We start from the raw sequence: 21,561 nt of genomic DNA on the forward strand, positions 1-21,561 counted from the left end.
GTGTGTGTGTGTTTTATTTGTTCTTATTCAGTGTCTTCTATTTACTCACACATACACACGGATACACATGATGTCCTTGCTGGAAATTTAGCAAGTCGCCAAGTCACAAAACGTACAACATAAAATGTGAAGCCGGTGTGGGAATTCTCAATGATCACACTCAGTGGGTTTGGGCCGCGGCGGCCATGACAGTCGAAGGAAGGAACGAGTTTTTCTCGCATGGAGAAGGAGCAGCGCGTATAAAATCGAGGGATTTTTAAGTCATTTTAATCAGTTCGAAGCAACCATTCAGTATACCATCGTCATCATGAAATATTTGGTGTGTGTTGCGCTTTTGTGCGCTGTTGGTGTATCCATTGCTCAAGAATCGCAACAAAATGTAGAAAACAACCAAGAAAGTTTGGCGTCTATTGAAGAAAACACACAATACCAAGGGGATGTCACTGATGGTGCTAGGGATAAACGATTGATTGGGAAATTAGCACTGGCGAAGATTGGCGTGTTGGGACTTGGGTAAAAAGACGCCATTTTGTTTAATTTTATTAATTTAAAATAAAAATTAATTTTGTTTTTGTTATTATAGTGCTGTTGCTGCTAAAACCGCGCTTGTAGGTGGAGCTGGTCTTCTTGCAGCTAAATCCCTTTCAGGTTATGGTCGTGGTTATGGAGGTTATGGAGGTTATGGCGGTTATGGAGGTTATGGAAACAACTACGGGGGATACGGTCACAATTACGGCGGATACGGCCATAATTACGGTGGATACGGTCATAACTATGGTGGTTATGGCGGTTATGGTGGTTACGGCAACAATTATGGAGGTTATGGTCATGGTTATGGCAACGGATACTCCGGAATTGGTTTCTCTCTAAACGCAGGTATCGGTGGCTACGGTAAGGGTTACGGCAACTCTTATGGAAATAGCTATGGTGGTTACGGAGGAGGTTATGGAGGAGGTTATGGAGGTTATGGTACTTCCGGTTATAGCGGCTATGGCGGCTACAACAACTGGTAATCCCATCACCAAAAATTAATTCATGAAACGCCATTCGATGCAATCACCTCAAAATTTTCTATGATGTAATGTAAATTTAAACAGAACTGATTTTACTGTAAATTATTGACGCTTAATTAAACAAAGTGTGTTCAATACTCTTAACATACGACTTATAATTAACTCCAGATTTATTTAATATCCTATACTATAGTTAATGATTATTTTTATTTTTTACTTTTTTGATGATGCATAAACTGCTTTTGAAGATGATAATTCAGGATTACCTTGAGTCGGAGTAAAAATAAAATGAAAAAGAGAAAATTTTAGTTCACGGCCGTTTGTCGCACACAAAATATGTACCTACGTGCATATACACTCAACGCGTGTAATATTTGCTCGACATAAAGATCAGGTTTTTAAAATGGAAGCAAATGTCCGCCATTTATCACTTTTATGCAGGTTATGCAACTTTAAATGTTTCCTCTTGGGATTTTGCACGTTGTAAAATATTCTAAGAGGTTATTGCTGTTTAGTTTTATAGTTTTACGACTTTTTGAGTGCTAATCAAAAATGGATGCTCTTTTAGAGTGATATTTCAATATTTTAGGTTAGAATTTATAGGTTAGATAATATAAAGTTGACTTATTTAATATTTAAGTATGGTTTTAAGGTTAAATGTCTTAAGTCAAGTATACCGGTCTAATATAACTAAATTGCAACGTTTTAGTTATTAATTAATTACTCGTAAACGAACAAAGATACAATCATGATTCTTTTACCCATTGCTTCCATATTAAATTCTTCATGTATGTTGTAAATTGTAAGTCAAACAAACAATTATTTGCATAGTTATAAACAAAACAAAATTAAATAAAATAAAAATTTAAAAAATAAACAAAATGTTATAAAAAGTTATCAAAAACTAGTTCTTTGAAAGAATTATTAAGAAGAAAATACACTTTTAGTCTTTTATCTAAATTTAGCATAAAATTCTGTGTGCAAATGTGAAATACGCTATTGTTAGTTAAGTAAATAAAATTTCTTAAGTTGATATCATAAAACAAGCGCGATTTGCATTTCGCTGTCCTCGATTGGAACTTGCAATTGTTTTATTTGTCGCAGTGCCAGTGAAAACATTCCGTCGAGTCATAATAATCTACCAACTTTACTACAAGTCTCTGGTTCTGCTTGCCAAAATATTTCGAATCAACGATTTTATTATTTTTACTACAAATAAACTCTGCTTCATTAATCCAATTTAACGAACTAAATTTAATAGTAAAATCTATATGTGTTGAAGTAATGCATTTAAATATTATCAAAATGGAGACTCTTTTACTTATTATTATTATTATTGCGTTTGTTTTCATTGCACAATTGATATTTCATTATTTTATCTCGAAGAAAATGTTTAAGTAGTTTATTTGTCAATCGATGAGTATAATAATGAATTTGCGTCGCGCATAGTTTAATATCATCGTATCATATTGTTGAAAAGCAATTTTACGATTTATTTGTGTTCAATGATGAGATAATAGGGTGCAGCACGCAGAACGCTTTTGCGAATATACGTACTAAAACACACTGCGGTTGTTGACATTAACCGAGTGCTATAAAACAAGACACACAAGATGCGCTTGCATAGTGTGCATGTTTGGTTAGGACTGCATGCGTGTGCAAGTTATGCAACCCATGCTACAATTGCAGCCGTGTGCGTAGCAAAAATTGAATGATTTGCATACATATTTGATATTTGTTAAGCAATTCAGCAACAATTAACATTCAAATAGTTTAAAAGTTTTATAAACCGTTAGATATACAAATAGCCAAATAAATCTGTGATGAATATTTATAACCTGAAAAGATGTTTTACAGTTATTTATGACCTAAGGATGTGAAATATGATATTCGTGTTTTGTACGCAGTACGACTTGGCTTTTAAATTGTTTATAGTCAAAATATGAGGTGTATTTTTAGATCTAAAACATGAATATGTTAAATGTGTAATTCCTACTTGAATAATATATGCAAGCAAATGTCTTACATGACACAATCTCAGTACATCCGACATTTCTCTGAAAATAAAGAAATTAGTTTCCTCATTATCATATTTAATTGATAATGAGCCACTCCACATCAGGCGTCTCTTCCACATCTAAACTAACGAATGACGTCAGGACACACCAAATAAATTTACTAGTACCGGAGATACAGGGTGTTTTCGAAGTGAAGATTCAGAAATTTGTAAAAATAACAAAATTTAAAGGAGAGATGGTTGTACAGGACCTAAAAAGACTTCTGAGAAAGTCTTTTTACTTCTTTTTGAAACTTCAAATTCTGAAAAAGAAAAAAATTCATGATTAAAAGTGTTGCGTTGAGTTTATTGACAAATTAAATTTTCGAAAAATATTAAATATGGAATCCGAACGAATGAATCTTAAAAACAATAAAAAACACATTGCTATCGAATCCTCGAGTCTTCAATAATTCACAAAATTTCACCGGTACAGTGCAGAAGCACAAATGATTGAATGATGACCTCGGCCGATTTAAATCTTATTGAACGCGGCAATGTCGACGCTCTGCACGTAGTCCTCGTTGGCCTCGATGGTCTCCTGCAGCCAGTCGATGGATACTTTGTCGTCCTCGACAACGCAGTTGATCTGCAGTTTCTTGATGCCGTAGGCAAGTGGTACCAATTTGGAAGCGCCCCAGAGTAAACCATCACATTCAATCTTACGCACGACTTTCTCCATCTCCTGCATGTCGGTCTCATCGTCCCATGGCTTCACATCCAGAATGATACTGGACTTGGCGACAAGGGCGGGTTTCTTGGACTTCTTGGCGTTGTATGCTGCGAGGCGTTCTTCCTTGATCTTGGCCGCAGCTTCGTCATCTTCGGACTCGGAACCGAAGAGATCTACATCGTCATCGTCGTCATCAGCGGCTGCTGGCTTGGCGGCGGGTTTCGCGCAGGTTTTGGCGGGGCAGACGGCGATTTTAGCGGGGCATGTGCCTTGTTTGGGGCAGCCGACGGTTTTTTCCATGTTGGAGAGGCGTGTGTCCATTGCTTCAAGTTGGGATTGGATTTTGGCCATCACTAAGGAATTACAAACGTTTATATTAACATATACGTAATTTTCAGAGTGAATTAAAGATATATATGAGATAATAAATGAGTTTGTATGTTTGTTACGCTTTCACGCATCAACTAATGGACCAATTTTGATAAATTTTTGTATAGATATTATTGTAACCAAGAAAAAGCAAATAGGCTATTTTCTGTCCTCAAAAATTAACTGGAAGAGTGTAAAATAAGGGATAAAAGTTGAATTCAAGGTAAATTTATGTAATTCAACCCAAAATGGCGTAAAAACACATAATTAGCATACTTTTCATGATAAAACTTACTGTCTGTGATGGCAAGCATCTTCTTCTCAAGGAATTTGACAGGTTCGCAATCCATGGCGGTAGGTGTGATGTTGCAACCCTAAAATAAAACAAAAACAACTCAAAACACAAATAAAACATCATCCAAACAAAAAATATAACACAAACGTTAAACATAATCATGCTCTACAAATTAGTACAAAACAACCCAATAAACATTTATTATTAAATCATAAATCAATTTTATTAACCATAAATACACTCAACATCAAAACCGTTTGTCAGTTTTCTCATTCTGCAAGCAAATATTTGCTTACCACATCTGGTTTAGACGTGACTTCTATTTTATCAATTGTAGGTGGTTCAACTTGAGGTACAACTTCAGGAAGTTCACATACAACTTGACTTTGACTTGAAGAGTCTTTAATCACCTCTTCTTTTTTAACTTCTGGTGTTTGAATAGGTTCCTAACATAAATAATACTTTACTATTGAAATCAAACACAAAACAATTGTCTAAGCATTCAAAAAGAAACAAATAATAATAATAAACCAATTGTTGAAAGAATAATTTAAAGAAAAATAAATACCAAATAATTTTGTTTTGATTTGCACGCTTACCACGTTTTTCTCAGCGATATTTTTCGCATTTTTAGCTTGCGGTTGTTCTTTAGATTCTTTTGCCGCTTTCTGTTTTTGTTTTTTACTCTGTTTCTGTTTGCAATAAATTCGACAAGAAATTAACAACAGGACAAAACTACAATGCCACATTAACCCTTACCCCAGCATTGTTATCAGTTTTATTTTCTTTTATAGGAAGCCCATCACCCAATGCATCAGCAGCCTGAACAAAGCACAAAATATTCATGTTTCCGCTAATAAAACTTAACATTTTCTATGATAGTGAGTAAATTTACTACTAAACAATACCTATGAGTGAACTACCTTCAAAAGTGACTGAATTATCAAATAAATACATGTAAACAAAACTTCTTCTCTGTGTACAAAATATACTATAAAGTAAAGCAAATAATTACTCACTTCATTTGCTTGCCTCTTCAGTTCTTTTATAGTTTCCCTTGCCTTAACAAATTCAGCAACCAGAGGTGTTAACGTTTCCTACACCAAACAAAGCATTTAAAGTACAATATCAACTGATACAGACATGATTTTCAAGCAATTATACCACCATAAATCATGTGTGATGAGTACAAGTAAGAGATTAACCCCCAATGAAGTGCCATACCAAGTTTGAAAGAAAAATGCTAACTTACATGGCCTAGTCTTTCATAGAAGGTCCGCTCGGCTTCCGTATAGTTGGATCTGTCGACCCAGAAACTGTCCAAGGCTAAGTACTGAGCAGCCATGCTAAAAATACGCAAATTATACGTAAATTATTATATAAAATTAACCATTTAGAGGTTAACTGGCTACACGTGCCGATTTCTTAAAGAAAACGCGGATGTTGGGTGAGTTTTTGGTATCGTCGATATTGTACTTGATTGTTTGCCCTGATTTTGTATTAGTTAGCAGGGAAATGAGGAGTTTTCTTACTTTTTTGAGAGAAACTGCGACGAGACGAAGCTGGCAGCTGGCTAGACGAGAAGTAAAAGAACTTTTTCTGACACGCCGAGTCAGCTGTCAATTGTCAACGTGTATACACGATCATCGTCGAGAATACACGTGGAAAGTTCTTTTATAGTGAGTGTATCCATTAAAAATGTTTGTAAAAACGTTAAAAAACGTTATTTTTCTGTTAATAAAGAAAAAACAATAAAAAGATATGTTTAATTTGTATTAGAAATATGGTACCAATAGTTTACAATGTAAAATGATCATGATATTAAGCATTTACAAGTAATTATTCTTCAAATTTGATGTAAACTATAGTGTACACACTGTATTTTGAGTTTTCTTACTTGCAAATTAATTTTTAGGTTATATTGTATGCTTTTTGTCAAGTTTAAACGATTTTAACTGCTAAAACCGTTTAATAAGCTATTAAAACAATGTCTACAAGTAATAATGAACTTCTCACACAAATATTTAAGTCATTTTCTTTGGAAAACGACGAAAATTCGCTTCAATCACCGCAAAAAGATCCACTACATCTACTAAATGAAGAAACTGAGAAGGTATTCACTTGTTTTTAATAAAAATAACCTAAAACAATAATTTATTTTAATTTCAGTTGTTACTCAGCTTAAATAAAGAACGTGACGATCTTCTACAACAAATAAACTATGTTTCTCAGACTTCTAGTTCTATAAAATCTTTGTCAGAGCATGCAAGAGTACAATGCCGAGCAAAAATGAGTAAGTTCATTGAAATAGATGCTTTAATGAATACTTCAGAGTATAAATTAAAGTATGCAGACAATTCCATTGTCTCCAGTGTTAAAATGACTGTAGAATATTGTGATAAATCTGTTGAGGGTTTAAATGAGGAAGTTAAAGCTTTAGATGATTATATTGACAGAATAAAAGAGCAGCAAATGTTAGCTGTGGGTGTAACTGGTGGTGGAATGACTAAAGATGTTAAGAATATTGATAATGCCACTCTTACATATTATGAGAATGGGTTGGTGGATATTGTAGAGAGTGATAATGAACCAATTGTAAGAAATGTTGAGAGGAAAGCTAAGTTTAAAACAAAAGATGAAAGAGATGAGTATTTCAGAAGAATAAAGCTTGAAGAGGAGGAAAAAGAGACTTAAATGATGTGTTTTTAAATAAAACGCTTGTTTTGTAAAGTTTTTAATTATTTTTAATCATTGATATGATAGTGATTGTTCTCCATTCAAACGTGTATTGAAAATATGCGCTTTATAACGATTAGAATTTCATTTGCGATTTTTTTTGTATTTAAAGGTCTGAATCTGACAAAAAATGAAGAAAAAACACATTTTCCAGCATTATTTAACATTTTAAAGTGGTTTAATTGATTTTTAACAACAAATTCTTTTAATTCTTGTAATATTTAACTTAATTTGTCAGTATTTATTGAAATATCCACGTAGAATAAGTTTTTGTCAGCTTCAGACCTTTTCCCAACAATATAAGTCATTAATGGATGAGTTTTCATGACAAAAGGGCTTCAAACGATCAATTTGTACAAGTTACAGTAAAAACCATCATAAACTTTTCAAAACTTAACATAACCTAACATGATCTGTCAATATTGTCGAAAAATTTAGGTTATAATTGATATGTTTTAGTATTAATACACGGTGCAACAGTATCACACACATAGACTCAATTCAACATAGAATTAATCCAATTAACACGTAAGTACATAGTGTGAAACAGTTTGTTTTACGCGCAATAACAAGTGCGGACCGACCCCCAACTCAAAACCGCCTTAAAACCATTCTGTACAACCCAGAAACAATGAAATTGACACAATAGTTGCTCTAAACAATGTTCTACGATAATGTATAACTATTACGTATTCGTATATCAACAACAAGGTGTTGTATCGTTAAAGATTGGTTTCATAAGTTTCAAAAATGTTTTTTTTTTGTGAAAGTCATTTAATCCCGTCATATATTAACCGATTGTCAACGTTTTTTAAATACTTTAAGGTTAGAGCCGTGTCTAGTCAGGCTTTGATTGATCTAACCTTAAAAGTTGCTCGAATGCGAAAAATCTCAAGTGTTATGTGTTAGAAAATTGATTGGTTTTGGCTGATTTGTTAAACACGGTGTGTTAAAATGGGAAAAGTCTTTGATGCGGGTGCTAGAGACCTGCGTTGCTTAATCTGGACGCGCGCGGTTCGATTTCCAGCGAAATCTGATACAATTCATCATCGTCCAGGAGCAAGGAACAATCCAGTAAGTAATTAGCCACTTTCTGGATCAACTCAATCTTGTAGTTGGTTTGTTGAAAGTGGCGAATCTCACGGATCACATGAGCAATCTGGAATTTAAGGTTATGTTATTAAAAGTTTGGTTATGTTGCAGGATATTACCATTCTCATTTTAGAAAAGTTCAAGAGACCATCCTGGGTAAAATTCGGGGTGCCTTCTTCAATAAAACTAAGATCCGTTAAATACAACCCTAAATAAGGGATACAAGGTGGGTCACATCGATGGAGGGCATCTCTTAATGACCGGAATCTTCCGTCAGAGGACACAATGTTTTGTAGCTTTTCAATTGTTTGTTTTGTCTGCAAAAAGTAGACTATAAACATAAATTTTAGGTTATGTTGTTAAAAACTTACAGTTTTTGAAACTTTATCCCAGGTTTTCTTCAATCTGAACACCGCACTGTTTGTAAACGCTGAACAAATCTGCAGAACTCCATTAAAATTATGCAGACATCTTGATATGTCCGCAACAGCCGCCCATTTCTCAATGGCGGCTACTCTACCAGTCAAAGATGGCCGCCGGATGATCTCGGAAGCAACCAGACGCGATACATCATTGAATCGTTTCGTCATCAACAAAATATGAGGCGCTTTGCTTGTTTTATCAGTTTTCATCCATGCTTGCCCCAAAAATTCACTAAAAACATTTTTATTAACAATTTTTAACCTAAAAACTAAAAAAATCATCTTACTCGCTAGAAATGGCGATGAATATCTGATGATCAATATACGTCAACTGTTCGGCAATCTCAAGAGCGGAGAGTGTTTCGATGCTGTCCCTGTTCGGCGTCTGCAACGAAAAGTTTCAAAGATCCTCTTAATCTTAATCCCTACGAATTAATTTCCCACTAGGCGCAACACAGCCCTAGTGGTTCGGTTTTGTTGTTTGTGCGTTACCGTCACGGGCGTGCTGAGCAGTTCGTTGATATTGATTTTTGAGCTCTCCGGGTCTTCCTTCGTCAGCAGGCGCAGCAGCTGCGCGGCGGCCTTGTGCTCCGCTGGTAGTAGATTGGGGCTGTAGATGATGTCATCTAGGAATTCAATCGTGAGATTCTTCAGGCGTTGATCACATAGGAAATCCTGCGCGTGTTTGGATATCCAATGTCTTGACAAACAAACCAACCGGTTGATTACAAGTTTATTTTAAGGGTTGATTGGATAAAAGGGGTGGGGGTTTATACCTGAGTACATTTAGGACTCGCATTGTACAGGCTGTTGAGATAACATTCTCTTTATAACGAGTTTCTTCTTCCTGTTGTTGGATAACACCTAGTTTTGTATCTGGATGTGATGTGGGTGACATATCTCGGGGGTTGCTTGAACCGGAAGTTGCTATGGCGAATGCGGCAGCTGCACTTGACGTACTACTCCTAGAATCAAGAAAAATATGAAAAAAATGAAATTTTTCTTCTTTAAAATTGAAAAAATCAGTACCTTCGTTTTGATTGCCTGAATGAGGTTATGACCACACCAGCCTTGCTGGGTTTCTGTGGGGAATCATGTTGGAAACTAGACCTGGCACTAACACTAACCTCCCCTTCAGGGATAGACTTCCTTGAACCATAGTAGGTCTGCAATGCGGCTGTTGTGGACGGTGTTATTGATGAAGACCTTGATGACCCGCAAGATGACCTATGGACTGGGTTATAAAAGAAATTCAATTCATCCGGGTGATCTTCTGCGTCTTCAGAAACAGCCCTTTCTACAACCCGCTTATCAGCTGCTCTCACAATAGCTTTTCTTTCGTTGTCACTCATTTCTGACCTCATCCGGGTTGGTTTAGGCATTGGTTGTACCGATGCTTGAGGAATACTCTTCTGACCCACTAAATCAGATCTTCTTGATGGAGAATCTGTTACTGTAGAAGATGTGGAAGTTCCCACAACTTGGGTTATAGTAGTTGTTACTTGAGTAGCTCTTGGTGGGACCACTGGTTTGTTAGAAAGGTCTTCAACTGTTTCGGAAGGAGATGTAGCTACGATTGTGTTGGAGCTGAGTTTACTAGGAGACCCAGGAGCACTCAAAATACTCGCATCTGAAGAAAAGTGATTAAAAACCAATAAAAATAAAAATATTGGAGATAATTAATAAGATAATTAACCTGTAAGGGTTTCACTGCTACTAGAAGTTGCCACTTTGGGTATAGCAAGATATGTGTTGTCTTTATTGGGTTCCACATCAGCCGCGACTCGAATACTGATTGATTTGTGATTACCATTACCGTTATCTGATTGTCTAGTAGTTGTTTTCGTCGGACTTTGTTTTATTATTGGTGGGGGCAGTTTCCTTGCAGTTTCTTCATTTTCATCATCTGTAAAATATTCATTGAAAATAATTTATGGGATTACAATTAATAAATTTACATTTGTGTAAACTTGACTTCCAATGTCGATGTCCTTGTGAGTCATAACTATGAGATCTATCTCTTTCACTCATTTCGGAACCATAACCGGAAACGGAACTCGCCCCACTTACTCTACGTGGGGTCATAACACTACTTCTGCGTCTATCTTCGAATAGTTGTAGAGTATTTTCGTCTTTATTAGCAAATCCTTCTAGGGACACAACGGATCCCTGCGGGTCTGTTTCCGGATTGTAAAAAACCCTCTTTAAAGCTTCCAGGACAGTCACACCGTCGGTGAAGACTCGATATGTGAGAAGGAATGTGTTTAGGAAGTCCACAGACAAAAATCGTAAATCTATCAAACATAAAACAAAAATTTCAAATTTTTCCTAAAAAATTTTCTAAAATTTTCATTAAATACCAGTAAGTCTTTGAAGTAATCTTTCCGGTGTGGCATAACGAATCTGTGGTACCTTACAAGAATTCATAGTCCTACTAAACCGGATATCAGCTTCATCTTTGAATAATTTCGGATCATTCTTCATCGATTGCGGTAAACTGATCGAACTATTCTCAGACATATTGGGTCTCATCATATCATTGAACTGCACATTATCCAAACACTGACTTATATCGGAAATCCACGCGGCTTTCTCTTGTATATTCGGTGCTAGTAAATGCACACAAGACTGCAACCCCCAATACATCAAACATAACAACATAACCAAACTTTACATAAAATGACTTCTAAATACCTGTCGTTGAACACCTCCAGTTTTTAACTCAACAATCAACTTAAAATCCCGATTGTGAAAATACGTAGTGTTGGGAGATGTCTCGCTGATCCCTGAAGATTGGCTGGAAACTGAGCAAACTGACGAAACTAACATTTCATCAAAAATTATAATTTTAGTTATATTTTTGTTTTAAATTTGAAAATAAATTTTACCGTCATCATCAGGATTTTCACTGGGATCTTCAATTAATAAAGCATCTGCCAAGGGTATTTTTCCTATATCAGGAACAAGATGTAACTTCCCATTAGAAGACCTCGTAGCGATGATCAAATGATTCGAAAATAGAAAACATTGTCTAATAGCTTCCTTTTCACTTTTAAAGTTGAGCTTACTCCTTGACCCTCTTGGTTTATCATTGGACAACTGTAATAAACTCCCCTGTCGGACAAAGACTTGATTTACATCCAGGAGGATATCACACCCTTCAACAATCATCCGTTCCACAGATAAATTCTTCCGTAAATTTTCTGTTTCTGAGACTTCATCATGCATCTGCCTTGATAAATCCTCCAATTGTTGCCTTGCATTCTGGAGACTTTTCCGTTCAACATGATCATGCGGTGTATGAGCCAACAACTCATGTAGGGTTATAATATACCGTGGTACCTGATGCATCGGATAGGTTAGGAATTGTTCCAAAGATCTACCATGACACACCGGTTTGTTTTCCAAGCGTTTCAACAATTGTGAGAAAGGAGCTGATTGTTTACATTCTGTCAACACCTGAAGAGAATAATGATGGTTCCTGACGTATTCCTGATAAATACTCAACATGGGTAGTAACATAGAGAAGAGATCTCCCAGGACCAACGTTGGCCAACTTTCTAACCTCGAAGTTAAACCTTTCAAGAAGATTTGATGAAGAAATAAAACAGTTTCGCTGTTTAGAAAGATTGAGTTGACGTCTTCATGAGTACACGGTGGTTTTTTACTCGATGCGGCCATTTTGAATGGTCTGAAGAAACAGGATACCAACACCTCCATTTGTTCCATGTATTCCTCTTCGGCTTCCACCATGCGGAATACAAGACTGTTGCGTTTGCGCATGCTTTCCGCATGAGGTGATTTGATATATTGTTCGACGATTTGTTTCCATCGCCGGCGACACAGCCAGCCGCGGAAGAAGCTCTGAACCTTTTTGATCTTACGCAGTTCGAGACTGTCGTGTTCCAGTTGGCGTGGTATGCCTGCGGAACCGGATGCTGATGCGCCATTGCTGGAGGACACTAAGCTGCTGGTGGACTGATAGGTCTGAGCCGGCTTCCATTCGCGCTTGAGTGCAAACAGCTAAAGGACATAATTTACAAAGTGGTGGATTTTAGGAAAAATGCGTGGCAACCTTGAACTCACTTCAGCGCGCAGTTTTTTAATCTCGGATGCAAGCTCCTCGCATTGTTGAGTGTACTGCCATTTGGCGGTTTTTTCGGATTCGACGATCTGGAGCAGGTGGAGGTGTTTTTGTTCGAGTTCTTCTTTTTGTTGCAGCAGTTTGTTAAAACTTTAATTTTTGGTATTAGTTAATTTTGGGGGTGGTTATGGCGGATGGGGGGTGTTTTTACCTTGCTTCGCGGATTGCTTCGATCCAATTTTTGCATTCTGTTTCGTTGAGGGCTTTTAGGTCGTATTGGCGGAGGTTTTCTCTTCGGTATGAGATCGCGAAACAATACTATTGGATCAGAAATGTCAAAAAATTTAGTATCGGGAATATTTTGGAGAAAAAATGTGAAATTTTTGCAAAAAATTGTAAATTTAGCAAAAAATTAAGGTAAAACTTATAATTTTTGGTAAAATTGATTTGGGTAATTGTTTTGCTTCATTTTGGTTTAAAATGATTTAAATTTAGAGAAATTTAAAATTTTAAACTAAGAAAACTTCTTTTTGCGAAAAAAATAGAAAATTTTCAAAAAATTTGTAAATTTGGCAAAAAAATTTAATTTTGTCAAAAATATTGTTATATTTTGGTCTAAAATTCAAAAGATCAAATGAAATTTAAAATTTTTAATCAACAAAAATTATTATTGGCAATATTTTCGGAAAAAACTAAAACTTTAGCAAAATTTTTCTTATTTTTAATTTTTTAAATTTAATTTCCCTTTAAAGTGTTTGAAATCAAACCATTTTGAAGAACAAAAGCATAAAGTTGAAGGGTTTCCACATGTTTGTTTAGGTGTAACCTAATGCAACATTAAAACCATAATTCCAACAACCGGGAGCAGCACCAAATTAATCATAAATTATTCACGCTTCAAAAACACCACAAACCGTCGTCCGGAAAAAAGCCCGTTTCAAAAGCGCTCAACATTCGTTGTGAATACTAAAATGTTTGAAATATCTTTACCGGTTGACATGAGTTATAACAAAGGAACAAACATATATTTATTACAACTCGAACGCTCGACTTTGAACGAGAATAAAATTCTGCGAAAAAAATAATCATTACGACGAAGCTGTCCAAATTTTCAATTTTTCCTTATTCTACTCGTATTCAATTGTAAGTCACTTCTGGGAAACCTGCGGGATAATGCATGGAATATGATTTTATTGCATAAACAATAAATTATGAGGCGATGCTCGGAAATGTATTCCGGAAAATACTATTTTTGCTCGCTTTGTTCGTCGAGTGGTATTGTTAATGTTTGATGCTTTTATTACCTTTGACTCGTTTGTCTCGTAATCGGATGACACACAGTGCGTGAGATGCGTGTTTCCGGTATTTGTTTACCTTGCCAGGGGAGAGGATCAAAAGCCTGCGGGATGGCAAGACAAACCGTGCGGGCGTACAGAAAAAAGTGGGTCAAAGACACGTGGAAACTGGAGCACACGCGTTTTTTCTGCCAATTTTACATTTATACGAGTGATAAGAATGTGGGGTTTTAAATTAGGTATTTTGGGGAAAATATTTGCTTTGAGCCTTGATATTTGATACAAAAGAATATTTATCAATGTATTTTTTGCAAAAAATGCTTCGGATGATTGATTTTTTGCGTTGTTTTTTTGGAATCTTAAATTTAGTCTCAAATATCTTTTGAACCAGCAAGAATTTTAAAATTTTCTTTTTTTAGGATAATAATATACATTATCCTTTATCAGTTTCCAAAATTTTGTCCAAATATATTTAAAAATGGGGGAGTTATTCGATTTGCCAAAAAAAATATTTTTTTGCAAATTTTTTTTTTACTAAAAGTCAACTTTAACTTTAAATATTTCAAAATATATCAGTAATATTTTATTGGAATAAATTTTAGGTTATAGTTTAACTTATCCCTAGTGGATCCCGAAAGTTTGATACAAATCGAACATGGCTTGTCTCCAGGATTAAATTGTAAACATATTTTGTCCATGTAGAAACCAGATTGAACTAATCCGCTTTAAATTACGCAAAGCAAGTTTTACCTGTCTCTCGCCGCCATCTTTAGTCTTGGAAGTATTCCCAGGACTTATAAGCCGCTCGCAATAGCAGCCCTCCAGGAGCAGGACGCCGCTGGGCCGATGGCAGCTCTCCGAATCGTAGTAGAACAGCAAATTCTGCAAAACGAGCACCAGAAAGGACCTTGTACTTTTCCGCGTATCGCGACCTTGTCCTTTTTTTTTTCTACACAAGCACTCTATAGTCCTGTGCACTGCTCCCGTATTCCTTGCGGCGGTCTGTTTTGTAGTCGCGTTTCATAGTCCTGCTGGGAAATTCGGCAACTCGAGGTATTATAAACGCGTTTGAAATATTTAGGTCATGTTTCTCTTCGCGTTACGCCGCGCCACCCGAAATTCCAGGATCAGCGTACGCGGGCGCACTTGAGCGGGCTAATAATACTCTCAATCCCCGCGCGCGACCGGAAACACGGCGACGTCAATGCGGAAACACTAGTGGAAATAATTGATGCGATAGGCAACACATTATACATACAATTGGTACATAACCAAATATTACGTACTTTAAACTTCCATAACTCGGCTTATAATTAAAATTCCAACGATTTCTCTTTTGCATTAGAAAATTTAATTAATATTTTATTCATATACGCGAAATTATTAATTTATAAATAATTTGAAAGGTAAAAACATTAATTTTAAAATAATTGACATTTAGATGTAATTTCTTTTTTTTGCTAAAATATAAATGAATTTATTGCGTATTTATTTTAATAATTTTGTTATATAAATATATTTATTGGTAAAAACGTAATTTATTTTTAGAGCACGTAATTTGTTCAGAAACATGGATGCGCGCCGGATAACAGGATGCGGGCGAAGGATACGCGAAGGTTATTTACTTTTTCCGGCTTAACGCCGTCGCTGAAGTGGCAATTATCGATAAATCGCACACCGTCAAGCACAAACGCGCAAAACGCAAAAATCGTGATTTTCACCGTTTCATCCCCTAACTTTTAACCTTGAAAGATCAAAAAAAAAAAAAAATCCACGTTTGTAAATTTCAACTGTCACGATGCGTCAAATGTTTACTCAGTGTACTCGCTACGTGATATTTCACGTTCGGATATTTACACACCCAACACATGCATATATACAGTGTGTTTAAGGTGGAAATCGTTTTTTGTTGTTTGTGCGCTAATTTGCCGCGTTGTTTAGCACCCACCGAGCGTAATTTATGCGCGCCAATTGCGCGCTTGCCAGCAATTAACTAAATGCACGTCTATTATTTGCCCCTGTGAAAATATGCTGTATTTGCCGAACGCGAGACAGGAGCGATTTGTTACGACGCATTTAACAATGTGTACCGGTGTGTGACAACAATCCCAATTAACAAAACAACATCTACTCATGTTACAAATATTCATTCTTTAAACGTTTAAGCACGCTATTGCTTGAGGGTATTCAAATTCAGTGATTTCTAGTTGGGAGTGGGTGCTAATTAATTACGTACTTGGTAAAGGACGAACCACCGCAGTTGCCATTTGCTGTTGTCCGCTGAGCGTTTGTGGAGGTATCCGGCTTGTGAGTGGTCGTAGTGGGCTCGTTCGGAGAGCATTATCAGTTGGTTTTCATTCACGCGCACATTGCGCTGCATTTTCGGGCTTAACATCTTTGTTGTGGTTTGTTACTCTTGGTAATAATCAGCATTTTATTCTGTAAATAAAATATATTTATAGATAATTAAATTTTCTTTCATTTGATATAAAAAACCTTAAAATTGGATGATGGAAAGTGTATTTACCAGTTAGGGTCGCCGTTTAAGTGTACGTCACGCTGGGCGGAGCGATAAAACTTTAATTGAAGTTATTTCAGGTGTTTTTGAACGTTTTTAATTAATTCTTTTTGCAAATTTATTATAAAACTCAATTATTTACAGTTTAAAATAAAAATAAAGTAAATTCATGCATAAAGTAACGAATAAAATTATAACTAATCAAGCTTTTCATTAAATTAATGTAACCACACTTGAGCGTCACGACACAGTTTCATTAGTTAAATTCATTAATTACATCTAACGCAGCATGCACACTTTAATTAGAAGTGAAAGGATAGATGGCAGACAAACCCTCGGAATCATCGTCGACACTTTTCAGCTAGTTTCAGCCTTTGAAAACACTTTTTTGTAATTCAACGAGTTTTTTCCTTCTCGCCAAGTTTGCGCCAAGTTTAAGTATTTCATGTTGCGTTGATTAGATTAATAAACTTTGAAAGGTATAAAAACACGAGACGCACAAAGTCAGCAGAGGAGAAATCAATGCGAAGATTTTCCCCGGCACGTTTTCCGCTAATTAAGCTGGGAATTGCGCGGCCCTGATGAAAATGAAGCGGCCGCATGGACGCAAACGCGTAAACCTGCCTCGGCACAAAAGTGCGGCGACGATCCATCAAGGGGCCAAACAATAAAACGTAATTTCCAGAGCGTAATGGAAACTGACGCCGCGCGCGCGAGCACGCCGACGAAGATGAGAAAAACCGCAAACATAAGCGATAGGAAACCAGGAGAGTAAATAAAAAAAATTGCCATGATAAATAACAATAAAAAACTTTCATAAACTGCATATTCATTTAAGGAGTATATTTATATCTACTGCGCATGCGCATTAAAAAGTAATTTACTATTTTTTTTACTTTTTTAATAAAAATTTTTCAAAAAATTCTTTTTGCTAAATTATTAAAATAACTATTGTCAATCAAATAAAATTAGAAAAAATGTGAAAATTAGTAAATTGTCAATTTTTAATTTTAATTTTTTAAGTTTTTGCTACTGGAAATCTATAAACTAAAGATTTTTTCCGTCATTTGAAAAATAAAACTAATTGAAGCATCCGAGGGTTAATTGACCGGCGTCGATGCGGAACACACGTTATCCGCCAATAATTGAACGCCCCGAGCGCGGTAATAGGTTTTTGCTCGCACGCGCCGAGCGTAAAATACGCCCTTATCAATTTTCCACATCGACTCGCCCGATGCATAAATTCATACATTATCGGCGGCACAAAAGTCAGCCGCACCGCAATTGATATAAATGTCCATTAACATTGTCGGTATTAATGACCAAATCGAAATTATCCGACTTGACATTTGTTAATAATTCAACACGCGATTGTTTCACTGTTTGCTATACTGTTGCATGAAATGTTGATGTAAGTTCACTCGGAGCGTGCATTTTTAATGAGCGCAGGGCGCAGGTATATAGGCGCGGAGCAACAAGTTTCATTGCTTATTAACTTCGGATGAGTAGAACACACGAAAAGGCGTGCAAACACACAAAAACCCACCGACAGCATCCCCCTCGTCATGTTTAAATATTTATTGCGTTTGTCTTTTGTGTTTTATTTGCGTAATTTTTATATAAGCTCCGCCTTAAATTTTAGTGCGCATGCGCGACTTGGACTAATCATGTGAGTGCAACTAGGCGGAGCAAATTATTACAGAAAACTGTTTGTTGTTGTTATTGTAGCAGGTAATAAAATTTTTATCATTGATTATGTTTATGATTATGACAATGATTAGGATCATCATCATTTTTGAATAATAAATTTATCGACTTATTTTTCCAAAGCAGTGACAACACAATAAACATTTGTATTAAATTAACATTCGATTAGCATGATGATATAAAATATTAATGAGTGAGGAATTTAATTGATACTTGCATGTGCAGCATGATGTGTCCGATGTGAGAGCAGCCCCCCGTCGGATGATGGTGTGCGCCCGCCAACATTCGCGCGCGTCGGCAAACGCTGACGTACTGACCGCGCCGTCTACGCGGCGGCGGCGGTGGCCGCGACTGCCAGGATGCGACGACGTCACCATCGCCGACCGGCGGCGGCGGCACGCGTGCGTACTTGTTGCATATTTAACGTGCGCGGCGGCGGCGGCGAAACGAGGATCGATAGCATCGGCCCGAGCGAGCAACAAGTAGCGTGGCGACGGCCGACGGACGTCCAACCGCCGCCGCCGCCCCAAATGTACAATGCTGACATTGCCGCCACCGTCACAACCGCCTCCGATCATCACTATACCTACGTCGACATTCAACAGGATATTAATTAGTTTTTAATGGGAATGCCGATAATGATGCCAATCGGATGCGTTCAGGTCGGGGGCGGTTGGTGCATCCGTGATTTAATTACAAGGCACTGTATTTGACTCAAATAATCTCTATATTTAGAAAATTCATCGAAAACTAACATGAAACATTTATTTTATAATTAATTGATATCCGGATGATATTTTATTTAATTTTTACGCACTATTTATATTTCATTAGCATATAAATTAGTTTTGTAAGTTTCTCGAACCAATAAATTTATTTTAATACCTCTAGCGCCACCTATACTCCTCTATCCGTACTATTACTCAGTATCTCCTAACAAATCAATGCAAAAAGCGCTCTGTAACGCTACTATGAATATAACTTCATTTTCCGTCCATCAGATGTCCATACAAGTCACAAATTTCACTTAAAATTATAATAATAAGCAAAAAAGTTGATAAAACTTACAAAACAACAAAAAAAGATCTCATTATCACTGGATATTAAAATAACTAGCATGAATGTAGTTTAATTACTTCATAACCACGTTACTAACAGTTTTAACGGATGTAGATGTAATCTCCTAGAGCAATGGGGGCGGCAAGTACCGAGGAAGGTAATAATTGCGCGTGCACGCCGCTTAAAAGAGCGCTAATTATTTTTTATCGAGCTGGTTGCGTGCCGCGGGCGCATTTTCTTGTTCTACAATGTTTTCCTCAACGCTGTTGGCGCTGTTTTTTTTCATTCAGTACGCACCTAATTAAAAAAAAGTGAGCAACTGAGCGCGTACAATCGGAATTTTAATTCGGTGTGTAATTGCAAATTAACACCGAGCAAACAAGAGATCAGCGATAAGGAAAAACATAATGTTCGTCTAGTGTTAGGTTAGGTTATGTTTGATAATGTCATTAGAAGCAATTTGCTGGTGCGTTTTAGGTCAGAAAACATTGTAAATTGCGGTCGTCTGGAGGGTAGTTCCACCCCTTATGCAGACAGAGTGGAAATGATGCATGTGGGAATTATCCTTGCGCATCCTTGAACTTTTGTTTCTTTCGATGTACAAAATAAACACTTTTTTGTGTGTTTATATCAACATAACCTAACATAACCTATTTTTTTTATTTATTATTTTTTCAAGTTTAAAATAAAATAATAAATAGACGTTTGATATTTTTGTTGGGACATTTGCCGCATTGCCGGCTCAAGTCGCTTGGTGGTGTCGTTGCGCACCGGCCGACCGCCGCCACCGCCCCCCACCTCCCCACAACCTTCAACCTCAGTGTGCGGTGGTAGCGTTGGTAGTAGCATCGTACCCGCAGTCTGCAATCGCGCGTCCGTGCAGCGCCGCGTGTCTCGACCAGCCCCGGGGGTGGCAATCGCGCGTGTCCTGCGTGTCCTGCGTGTGTTCCGAGTGGTGCAAAGTGCAATCAATCTTTATAAATAATAAATTGCTAAAAAAAATACCGCTACAATACATTCTCGTGCATCTTGCAATTCAACTTAATTGTTTGTTTAAATAATTAAGTAAATAAATAATTTAGTGCAATACAATATAGTGATAATAATTTAAAAAAATAAATAAAAAAATAAAATTTTAAGATTTTATCTTCTGCTGGTGTTGAGTTAAATTTCTATGTGACGGTGGAAGCTATCATCCACCAGAGGGCGTACGTGGGCAACACGTCACAGTGCTTTCTTGATACAGTGTGTTTGGAGTCAGCTAATGCAACGGCCGCCTCATGTCAAACGCAACGGTTTGGCTGCTTGTCTTCTTCATACTTTGTGGTAAGTGAGTAAAAAATTAAATTCTGTTTTTGACGGGACGAAATCAAGGAGTAGAACGTCATACAAAATGTATAAATGCAGTTGCATGATACTTGCAGTCCTGCACTGGGACGTCTGGGAGTTGATACATTGTTGATGCATTTCCAGCGCTGTCTTCTTTCCGATTCGTAAATGAAATGCGAAACGTACGTTTCAATGTCGCACTATGTTCCACTATTTCACATTCCAGCATCCTCGTACTCGATTCCCTCAAGGATATCAATTTTGTTTTCACTTACCGAAGAAAAAAACTTCAATTCGTGTTTTTATTTGTTTTGTTGTTTGGAAATTGTTTGGAGTGTGCGACGTGTTGTACTGGAATGAATAAAAAATCACTGTGCACGGGTTTTATATTTTGCGCTTGTGAAAAGAGGTGTGGTTCGTTAAAAGTGCACACATATGAGTATGCAACACAAATAACATAATAATAAAAATTCATTATGTGGAAATAAACTATTTTATGAATAAAATATTATTTTGAATTAATTATGTCATAAACATGAAACATCACAAATGTTTTGACTATTTTGCATTTAATATGTAATTGTGAAAAGAGTCGAAATTAATTATGTTTGTTATTTAACAAAATGTTTAACATTCAAACAATGTTCATGCCGGATATAACGTTGTCGGGAAATCGTCGCCGCTATGAGACGTGTGATTAAAGACCCTCGACAGGAGCCGCAATCCTTAAGCTACCACGGATTTTCTCACCACCCACGCTAGTATCAAAGTTTTAATCTGCGGACAAAAGGTTTTTGAAGTTTTAACTTTTTTTTGTCATGCGGGAGGAATGGTAAAGAATTAGAGCGGAATTTGAAGCGATAAGAAAAACATTTCAAAAACGTTTATTTTTGCTTTTTTTGCCAAAAAATGA

General features: G+C 36.5%; 5 protein-coding genes across 8 annotated transcripts in view; 3 read left to right on the forward strand and 2 right to left on the reverse strand.

Annotated features, from left to right (window-relative positions):
• Nucleotides 1–243: 243 nt before the first annotated feature.
• On the forward strand, nucleotides 244–1,157 carry LOC135797184 (keratin-associated protein 6-2-like). The gene is made up of 2 exons (XM_065309418.1): nucleotides 244–513; nucleotides 584–1,157. The coding sequence occupies exons 1-2, from the start codon at nucleotides 308–310 to the stop codon at nucleotides 1,011–1,013; spliced, it is 636 nt and encodes a 211-aa protein (XP_065165490.1). The 5' UTR covers nucleotides 244–307; the 3' UTR covers nucleotides 1,014–1,157.
• Nucleotides 1,158–3,355: 2,198 nt separating this feature from the next.
• LOC135797892 (elongation factor 1-beta'-like) lies at nucleotides 3,356–6,073 on the reverse strand. 4 transcript variants are annotated; one of them, XM_065310475.1, is made up of 8 exons: nucleotides 5,939–6,073; nucleotides 5,659–5,752; nucleotides 5,426–5,503; nucleotides 5,166–5,228; nucleotides 5,006–5,098; nucleotides 4,703–4,852; nucleotides 4,407–4,485; nucleotides 3,356–4,095 (listed from the first exon to the last, which is right to left on the reverse strand). In XM_065310475.1, exons 2-8 carry the CDS (start codon nucleotides 5,749–5,751, stop codon nucleotides 3,545–3,547), a joined length of 1,107 nt encoding a protein of 368 aa, XP_065166547.1. In that variant the 5' UTR covers nucleotide 5,752; nucleotides 5,939–6,073; the 3' UTR covers nucleotides 3,356–3,544. The 4 variants fall into 4 exon arrangements, with proteins under 4 accessions (XP_065166547.1, XP_065166548.1, XP_065166549.1 ...); XM_065310476.1 differs by lacking the exon at nucleotides 5,006–5,098; XM_065310477.1 differs by lacking the exon at nucleotides 4,703–4,852.
• A 234-nt stretch (nucleotides 6,074–6,307) lies between these two features.
• LOC135797894 (uncharacterized) lies at nucleotides 6,308–7,136 on the forward strand. Its single transcript, XM_065310479.1, has 2 exons — nucleotides 6,308–6,519; nucleotides 6,576–7,136. Exons 1-2 carry the CDS (start codon nucleotides 6,394–6,396, stop codon nucleotides 7,098–7,100), a joined length of 651 nt encoding a protein of 216 aa, XP_065166551.1. The 5' UTR covers nucleotides 6,308–6,393; the 3' UTR covers nucleotides 7,101–7,136.
• Nucleotides 7,137–7,689: 553 nt separating this feature from the next.
• Nucleotides 7,690–18,603, reverse strand: LOC135797895 (ras-specific guanine nucleotide-releasing factor 2-like). The gene is made up of 17 exons (XM_065310480.1): nucleotides 18,478–18,603; nucleotides 16,272–16,474; nucleotides 14,786–14,917; nucleotides 12,952–13,058; nucleotides 12,743–12,890; nucleotides 11,545–12,679; nucleotides 11,351–11,478; nucleotides 11,017–11,284; nucleotides 10,615–10,950; nucleotides 10,353–10,562; nucleotides 9,686–10,286; nucleotides 9,433–9,621; nucleotides 9,149–9,356; nucleotides 8,944–9,041; nucleotides 8,606–8,888; nucleotides 8,354–8,551; nucleotides 7,690–8,301 (listed from the first exon to the last, which is right to left on the reverse strand). Exons 2-17 carry the CDS (start codon nucleotides 16,428–16,430, stop codon nucleotides 8,122–8,124), a joined length of 4,380 nt encoding a protein of 1,459 aa, XP_065166552.1. The 5' UTR covers nucleotides 16,431–16,474; nucleotides 18,478–18,603; the 3' UTR covers nucleotides 7,690–8,121.
• Nucleotides 18,604–20,185: 1,582 nt separating this feature from the next.
• The window catches only part of LOC135797891 (uncharacterized), a 93,505-nt gene continuing 92,129 nt past the window's right edge, over nucleotides 20,186–21,561 (forward strand). Inside the window, exon 1 of the mRNA XM_065310470.1 lies at nucleotides 20,186–20,645. Within this exon, the coding sequence (XP_065166542.1) occupies nucleotides 20,600–20,645 (46 nt within the window). The 5' untranslated portion in view covers nucleotides 20,186–20,599. The remainder of the gene's footprint in view (nucleotides 20,646–21,561) is intronic.

This window comes from Atheta coriaria, unplaced genomic scaffold, assembly GCF_025399875.1.
Source record: "Atheta coriaria isolate IRGN ID8LTWV9N9 unplaced genomic scaffold, Caltech_Dcor_3.1 hic_scaffold_8_pilon, whole genome shotgun sequence".
Classification (NCBI taxonomy): Eukaryota; Metazoa; Arthropoda; class Insecta; order Coleoptera; family Staphylinidae; genus Dalotia; species Dalotia coriaria.